The following is an 8,493-nucleotide window of genomic DNA, read 5'->3' as shown; positions in this document are numbered from 1 at the left end:
AAAGCTTGCAAATAGCAGTGGCCGACTACATCCTGTAAGTCAGTTCCGGAAGATAGAAACATGATCTTTCTCTGCTTTCTGAGTATGTCTAATTTCTCGATATGTTCTTCCTCGTCTTGTTCGGCCACTGCTATTTAATTGCGATACTTTTCGAGCAAACAACGCGCCATGCATTGTCTAAATCTCTAAATTAAGCGTTTGGACGTCATGTGCATGGCAAGCTGCCTTGCTCAGAGCCTTGTGCCGTCGATATTCCCTATTCCCGTCCGTAGCAATGTAACGATGCGTTTCCGACCCTAGATCCATTTGTAAAAAATGATCCTTAGGGTGCCCCCGACAATCTTTGTCGGTTGAATATCCGAATACCCTGTGTATAAGGTAACATTTGTAACTACAGATATAAGGCAATTTAAAAAGCATATAAATGTTAAAATAAAAATCATCTGTATATATTATATTATTATAAATACATTTGCACAGTAATACATTGCATTAATATGTTACATTGCAAGATTACTGCAATGTTACATTACATTGTTACTATAAAGGCGGATATTTTAATGTTACTGCAATTTTGAAGCAACATTATAGCAACATTTCGCAATATAAAATATTCCATTGTTACATTGAAATATCTATATAATGTTTCTGCAACCTTTTTATGCTATATATGGGATGCTTGTGCGTGCCATGATTGACGCATGACATGAGAAGTTAAGCTAACAGGAGAAGAGCATTTTTTTGTTCTTGGAAACATATGTCGCCCTCGTTGCTCCTGGAGCCTTCTAGAAGTGCTCTCCTTGCAAAGCCTAAACTCCTAACCGAGTCGAATGCGCTTTTGAAAATGACGTGACATAAGGACCGAAAGTTTAATGTATTTTCAGAGGCGTCGCCATCCTTCCTTCTCCGTTTCTCTCCATCTTTCGTCCTTGGTTCGGTTACATTTCGGTTCGATTGACGGATCGAATGTTAAGGAGCGATTCCGAAACTGTCAAGCGTCCTTTTCATTAAACGCATTGTACCATCCGATAAGAAAGGCATCCCAGAGTGGACATTGTTTCAATTCTTGTGATCAGCACAATGCCACTGTTGCGTCGAGTGCTCGCCCAGTATACGTTTAAACATTCCTGAATGCTTAGTAGTACCACAATCGCGAACAAGAAACCCCGCTAGTAAATTGGTTAACCTTCTTTGTAGTCTCGTATTTTAAACTGCGATAGAAAAGAAAATATCGATTGTATTATTTTAATACTAGATTTCCGTATTGATTTATGCATTTATGATTTTTTAAAGCATAAATATAGTTAAAGAAATTAAGAGGGCATACCTGTCCGAAACCTCGAAAAATGAGTACATTTTCTAGATTTTTTTGCAGAGCAACGACTTGATAAAAATTTTTAATTTTTTTACAATATTAATACAATATTAATACAATATTAACTACTTAAATACAATTTTTTTTTTAAGTTATGGGAATATTTGCAGAGCTCCTCCAAATTTTAGGTGGCTGCACGAAAACATATGCATGAAAACGTTCGTAGATTATATCCGAAATAAAAAATACAAGCTTTTTTTATTAAACATATTAATAGCTATCTACTATCCAAACGTTTTTTCAAAATTTTCAAAAATAAAAAAATGGCGGCGTGTTGAAAAAAGTTTCGTCTTTTCTGAAAAAAAGTACATTTTTTTTGTTTATAACAAAAAAAATGGGAAATCGGATTTAAAAAAGCAGATGCGGAATCTTATTAGTAATTCGCATGCAAAATTTGAAGTCAATCCGTCGAACGTAGCCCGAGTTTTCATGCACACCGTGCATGAAAACATACATCTGCAAATATTCGCATAACTTCTAAAAAAAAACTTTTTTAAGCTGATAATTTTTATTTAAGTAGTTAATAATATTGTATTAATATTGTAAAAAAATTAAAAATTTTTATCAAGTCGTTACGCTGCAAAGAAATCTAGAAAATGTACTCATTTTTCGAAGGTTCAAACGGGAATGCCTCCTAATAAGACTCTTTTAGTATAATTAATGATAATTTCTTATCCTTAAATATAAATTTTTATTAATCTTGATACAAATTTATTCTGTTAAAGATATTATTTATTTATAAATTGATATTATTTATAGAAAGATATATGTGGATATATGTGGGAAAAATATATGAAAGATATATATATCCTCGAAAGTTAATTTTAAACTATTTTTAAACTATTATTATTTATATTTATATATTTTTTTAATGATTGATGATTAATAATAAAATAAATTAATATTGTATGCTTCTCTGTTCTTTGAAATATTATTTAATAAAACATTACAAACACACAATTTTTTGGTTACACACACACACAAAATGCTTTTACTATAATGTTTATATCTCTTTTTATAAAAAGAACGAAAAATTCATCATTTTTAAAGTCTTATCTAGACTATGTGTTTTGTAATTCGTTAAATTCAGTATTGCTTCTAGCAAATCTAAATTACAGATGTTTAACAACTGTAGCTATAAAGCTCAAGACATTCGTTAACCATGTCAAATTATTTCTTGAACAAATATCTCAGAAACAAACTTAAACAAAAAGATGAATAATTACCGAGATATAGAAAATATTTTATTCTTGTTAAATGGCATTTTTTGCTCTCCCTTTTTTTCTTTCTTTCTTTCAGCTTGCGTTTTTCTTTGTTGAAATTTATTGGAAAATATCCCACTGTGAAAACTCGTTATTCGAAAGCGTGTTTTTATTCTTTTCATGAAAAGTAAAGAATTTTCTTTCTGTAAAATGGTTAGAGCAACGACACAGTCGTCCTAACATCAGCAAAAGTGAGGAAATGCACGACTTATCCTTTACATACGTACCATTTCATTAAAATTTATTTAAATTGTATCGTAAAAAATATTTAATAATATTAAATATTTATGTATATATATCGATAATAAAAGAAGCAGTTTTAGCTTAAATTAATATTATTTTTGGTATAAATATAAAAATTGATTTTTATTTGTGAAAATTTTTTATTTCTAATTTCTATATTTGCACAATGATATAACATAATCTTAACATCTTACTGCTAAATCCTTACGAATATCCTATCCTAAATGAGGAACTATAACAACGTAGATTTTGAAAGAGAAAATAAAACAAAAATAAAATTTTTATTTTGTCCAACAATGTTTAAAACCAATATAAAAAATATCAAATATCAAAAATATCAATACTATGTGTGTGTGTATGTCTGTGATATAGTATAACAAATCTAAGATAAATACAAAGTTTGGAATACAATAAATGTTAAAATAAAAATTAATAGTAATAAATTAAAGAATATCTGCATATAATTTTAGCAGAAACTGTAATATAATTGCAAAAGGAATTGTTTAAATTTTATGTAATATAACATTTAGTGCAGGTAAAAAAAAATTGACTTTCTCATTTGTACTTAAATTTATTATGTTAAGTTAAAAAATAATTTACAAAAAAAATAAAATTTTTTAACATTTTTAACGCGAAATTAAGTACATATACACAGGATAGAGCTAACCCTTCGAGTACTTTCTCTTTCTCGGCTAATCTTTTCTCCCTAAATATATATGAAATATATATTTTCTCCCTATAAAGAAAAGTTCACGACAGAAGATTAGGAAAGAACTTGAATAAATTAGCTCATGATTGTAAGATCAATGACGCGTTATTGTTGTTGTTGGCAAAAATTGTGATATTCACCGTTAGAGAATCGGATAGCAGTATGTGCCGGTGTAAAGTTATGAGCGTTCTCGTTAAAAAGATACGTCTGTGGCATCCAATAATCAAATGGCTGCTGAATACTCGAATAATGCGGAGCCATCGATGAAGCTAGAACCGACGGCGGATAGTTATTATTGAAGTTGCAACCGAGATACTGATAGCCATTGATGTAGTTACTAGGAGGCAATGACTCTGGATGAAAGGACCTAATCAGGACCGATTGGGTTTTCTTTCGGGGACGATATCTGTATCCCGGGTATTGTTTCTTGTGTTCTTCCCGCAGCTGGTTCGACTTGTCGATGAATACCTGTTTCGTTTCTTGGGGGAGGTTCTTCCACTCCGCGCCCAGCTGCTTCGAGATATCCGAATTGTGCATCTTCGGATTTTCCTTGGCGATCTCCTTGCGCTTCTCGCTGGACCACACCATGAACGGATTCATAGGTCGTTTGATATGCGGCTCCTGCGATCCGAGATTCTGCTGTCCGACGTCATCATCCGTTATCGGAGGTAAATGAGACAGGTGAGATGAATAACGCGGCAGACATGCCGAATAGTGCGGAATGCTAGAAATTGGATTGCACACCGAGTATTGTTGCATTTTTTCTCGGCTGATTTTCTTTTTCCTATTAATTTAATAAAAAAAAACAACGTTGCAATAAATATTCTATCTCAGACAGGAGAATTTATTTTCATGTACCCATATAGGAAATTTAGTAGATTAAAATTTAAGAACTCAAGCAACTACTCAATTGACTGATAATTATCGAGTCCGAATTCCGCGTAGCTTTAAATTAAACCGTGCAAATGATTTAAAAAAAAAACTTTTTATCAAGATATGTCTCGTACGGACAATGCGGGCAACGTTATCCCTTCACCTTTGAAGTCACCGTTCATTTTAGCAAGTTAATAATAGTAAATAAATCGGTGTATCATTCAAGTAATAGCTATTATCGCGGTCATTGCCAATAGTAAAAATAATGTGTCAGCGATTATAGCCTGAAGAAACTATATATAGCAACACATGCACGGTTCATATATCATTACGTCTCACTTATCGCATAACGTCTTTTGCTATGTAACGGATGATGTAACAGAGGACGTTTTTAAATTATGCTAGAATACTATATTTCTACTATTAATTTAATTAATTCTCAATTTATATACAAAAGGACATGGGTTGTAATCAAATTCGAAAATATATCATCAGACGACTACCCTATCGTTAATTAATTTCAAAGTTGACTCACCTTACTTATTGCTTTTTTTATCTTCACTGTTAGATTTCTCTTTTATTACAGTACTACGCTAATAGTGACGACGTCACTAATTAATCCGATGTCGTATTTAATTCCTGTCCGTTAATCACGATATTTGCCGTTGATGAACTTTGATCTAATGGAAGATTTTATATTATACGTGCTTCGGACCTTGCTTTTGCGGATGATCTTCAGGTCGAACCGTGTTTAGAGGCCTCCGAATCTCATAGTCGTCACTGCTTCGATCCGACTAGCACAACACTCTGATATCTACTGACTTGCTCCTGTTTGCTCCGTCAGCTAACGTGTTCTATCCTTATTTTGGAGCCTCTTCTCTCTCTTCTTCTCTCTGTCTCTCTCTCTCTCTTTCTCTTTCCCATTCTGTCGCACCCGTTGCGAAGTCTTGCTTGCGAACTATGGGCGTGTAGCGTCACTGCCTCTGGTTCGAAGGTCGACCGGACGATCCAACAACAACCCCCACTCGAGCAGGTTCAACCCCTCGTGCTCGATTGGTCGTCGCCGCTCCGTCGCACTTTGTCGCCTGGCTCGGCGATATACATCGCATGAACTGCAATTATTATTATCGATTACCTCGATATGATGAAGTACAAATAGCGTATAGTGTTTAGTGCACCGGGGTCGTTATTATATATTGTCTGGGGAGCGGGGAATTCCGCTCGCCACCGCGAAGCGATAATTGTCGCGTGCGATTACTCTCGCGCACTTATTCTTATCGAGAAGAAAACACATCCTTGGCCTCCCCTCATCCTTCTCTCTCCTCACTTCCTCTTTCGCAACTTATCGGATAGTTGCTTCGGATTCAGACAATCCTGTTCTCCGTTTACTTCTTTTTGTTCTATTTCTATTCGTGTACGTCTGACTAAAATTACTTGGTAAATATTTACATAAAAAATATTTACATTAACTTATACCTTACGAATCACTTTCCTTTTGACATATATTGTAGAGAGTACCTTCCTAAGTGCACGCTTTGAATTTTGTGGCACTCTCTTTTGGTTCCATCATTATTAAATATTATAATTAAGCTATTCATTATTAAAAATTTATTCAAAGATTTAAATATGCAAGTGTATCATTTATTACAAAATTTTATTTGTGCGGAAAGTTCTAAGCTATATATTTTATAGTTTCACTTTATTATAAAGAAAAGGTGTGAGCGGGAAAGGGGAAACCTATTTCTGATTTTAAATTGAAATTAAATTTGCGTTAGATTAGTTTTTTTAGAGGTGGAGGTGCAGAGGGAGAGGCATCACTCCTTCCCCGTCAGTTTATTTAAATCTTTATTTTTATTTTTAATAATAAATACTAATATAAAATATTCAGGTGAAATAAGGAAAATATTAAAAAACAAAATAGTATGCAATTTTTTTATACCTTATTAAATTATATTTATTTTACAAATCATTTGCAAGAGAATATAATTCTGCCATAATTTTGAAAAATTTATCAATACGATATAGTAATACAATAACGAGCAAAGTAAAGAAAAAAAAAATATAAACAGGAAAAGTAAACAAAAAAGAATATAAACACACAAGTAGGATATAACGAAAAGGTGATATAAGTACATATGAAAATTATGATATTTCAAAATCGCATATCTCAGGAACTAAAAGAGAGCGCTACAAAATTCAAAGTGTGTATAATTTAGGGGAATATACTCTCTACAATATATGTTAAAGGGAAAGTGATCCGTGAAGTATAAGTGTAAGTTAATAAATAAACATTTACAAATTACTTGAGCTACTAAGTGTGAAGTTGTTAATACAATAACATATTTGTTCTTTTTTGAGTAGAGTTGTTAACCTATTGTATAATAATTGTTTTCTTTTTGAAGAGAGCTTGCTTTAAAGACAAAGATTTACGAGTAAGATTAAAGAGAGAAAATAGTAACGGATAACTGAAAGATAATGTTTCCATCTACTTTGAAAAATCCTTTTTTCAAACCTAAAGAGCAGCTATTGATCTTGTCCCTCAACTAATATATGACTTTTAAACTTTCACTTAGAAATTACTTTATGATATTAATGGATATAAACAACTCTTTTAACGCTTTCCCAAAATTATAAATATTCAAAAGTTGTGATTAATTCAATTTATTTTACTATTTATAATGTTAATTAAATATATAGTGTCTCTATTTTATAATTCTAAGTGGCAAAAAGGAGAAATACAAGAGAGTATATCATATTAGTTTTGATCGGCACTTTGTACGCCGGAATATACAACCGCCGTATTTGTTACTTCCCTTGTGTGGGGCAAAACCGGGTACTTACACATCTGATATAATGAAAAGAGGGAGAACTGTTATCCTGACTTTGTGTCCCTACAAAAAGCAGTTGAAAACGAAAACTAACGCTCAGAAAAAGAAAACACTAAGAAAAAAGCTTTTTGAGATCCCTAAAGTTAAAAAGTTAAATAAGAAAGTCCTGCAGTAATGTCGAACAAGTGGATATCTTTATTTGTGATTTTTGTCAATAAAATACAACTTTGTATTGTATTTTGATTAAAATAAATCTAGATTTTTAATTGCATGATGTTAATGTCGAACAAGAGGATATCTTTATTTGTGATTTTTGTCAATAGAATACATCTTTATGTTGTATTTTGATTAAAATAAATCTAGATTTTGTAATTACACGGTGTTTTACATATTTTCAAAGGGATACCCGGTTTGACCTTACCGGTAGGACAAAACCGGGTATTTTGACTTCTCCACAAAATCTTGTTATTTTTGGTAACCAAACATTTTTTTTTCAGCAACTAGCCTTATTTTCTTATAGTTTAACTATTTATATTTTCTTATAGGTTTACTAAAGACTACTAACGGTCGGCAAATTCTTTTTTACTCTCAGATTTTTTTGTAGGAAGACATCCAAAAAGGTACCCGGTTTTACCCTACTTTCCCCTATATATATAATTCTAGAAAGAGTATTGACGCAAATAAAACTGTCAATCTCTCTATCATATTCTAATTATTATATCATGCATCTATTAATTCCAAATTTTGCTCGGAAATCATTCGAGTAAAAGAACGATTTTACAAATGCTCTTTATTAAAGCGACACATGTAATGATTGAACGAATGCTTGCTTGTCGTTGTTTTCTTATACCGTCTTTTCGTCGTCGTCGACGAGTAATCAATCGCAAGTCCTACTCCACAGTGAATTTCGAATATATATTTATTTTGCACACGTATACATATACTATATAAGAAGGAGAGAGAGAGAAAAAGGAGGGAGAGCAGAGGAGAGCAGCCGTTTTCGTGAAACAATGCTGGGCGAAATCTGACGGTTACCCTCCTATGGGAAATCTACGAGTACAATGCAAAAAATTCTCTCGACGATAGGGCACTTGAATTAGCGAATGAAAAGCGGCGAAAGGAGAGAGTAACGTGTGCTGTCCCCTTTTCCCAATCCTCGAACACAGTTTCTCCGTCTCTCGTCCTGGTCCATCCTCTCTCGCC

The 8,493-nt window shown here is 32.6% G+C and overlaps 1 protein-coding gene across 2 annotated transcripts; it reads right to left on the bottom strand.

Moving 5' to 3' along the window:
- Positions 1–809: 809 nt before the first annotated feature.
- On the bottom strand, positions 810–5,438 carry LOC115243576 (sex-determining region Y protein-like). Of its 2 annotated transcripts, XM_029820710.1 has the most exons (3): positions 4,998–5,438; positions 4,058–4,373; positions 810–1,211 (listed from the first exon to the last, which is right to left on the bottom strand). In XM_029820710.1, exons 2-3 carry the CDS (start codon positions 4,346–4,348, stop codon positions 1,182–1,184), a joined length of 321 nt encoding a protein of 106 aa, XP_029676570.1. In that variant the 5' UTR covers positions 4,349–4,373; positions 4,998–5,438; the 3' UTR covers positions 810–1,181. The 2 variants fall into 2 exon arrangements, with proteins under 2 accessions (XP_029676570.1, XP_029676564.1); XM_029820704.1 differs by lacking the exon at positions 810–1,211 and having other exon boundaries at positions 3,006–4,373.
- Between the last annotated feature and the right edge of the window lie 3,055 nt (positions 5,439–8,493).

The sequence above is a fragment of the Formica exsecta genome, unplaced genomic scaffold (assembly GCF_003651465.1).
Source record: "Formica exsecta isolate Colony F162 unplaced genomic scaffold, ASM365146v1 scaffold120, whole genome shotgun sequence".
NCBI classification, from domain to species: domain Eukaryota; kingdom Metazoa; phylum Arthropoda; class Insecta; order Hymenoptera; family Formicidae; genus Formica; species Formica exsecta.
Note: the sequence above shows the minus strand (reverse complement) of the source record. Positions and strands in the feature narration are given on the sequence as shown.

Coding starts and splice junctions, on each gene's coding strand:
- LOC115243576 (XM_029820704.1), bottom strand. CDS start 4,348: ATGCAACAATACTCGGTGTGCAATCCAATTTCTAGCATTCCGCACTAT.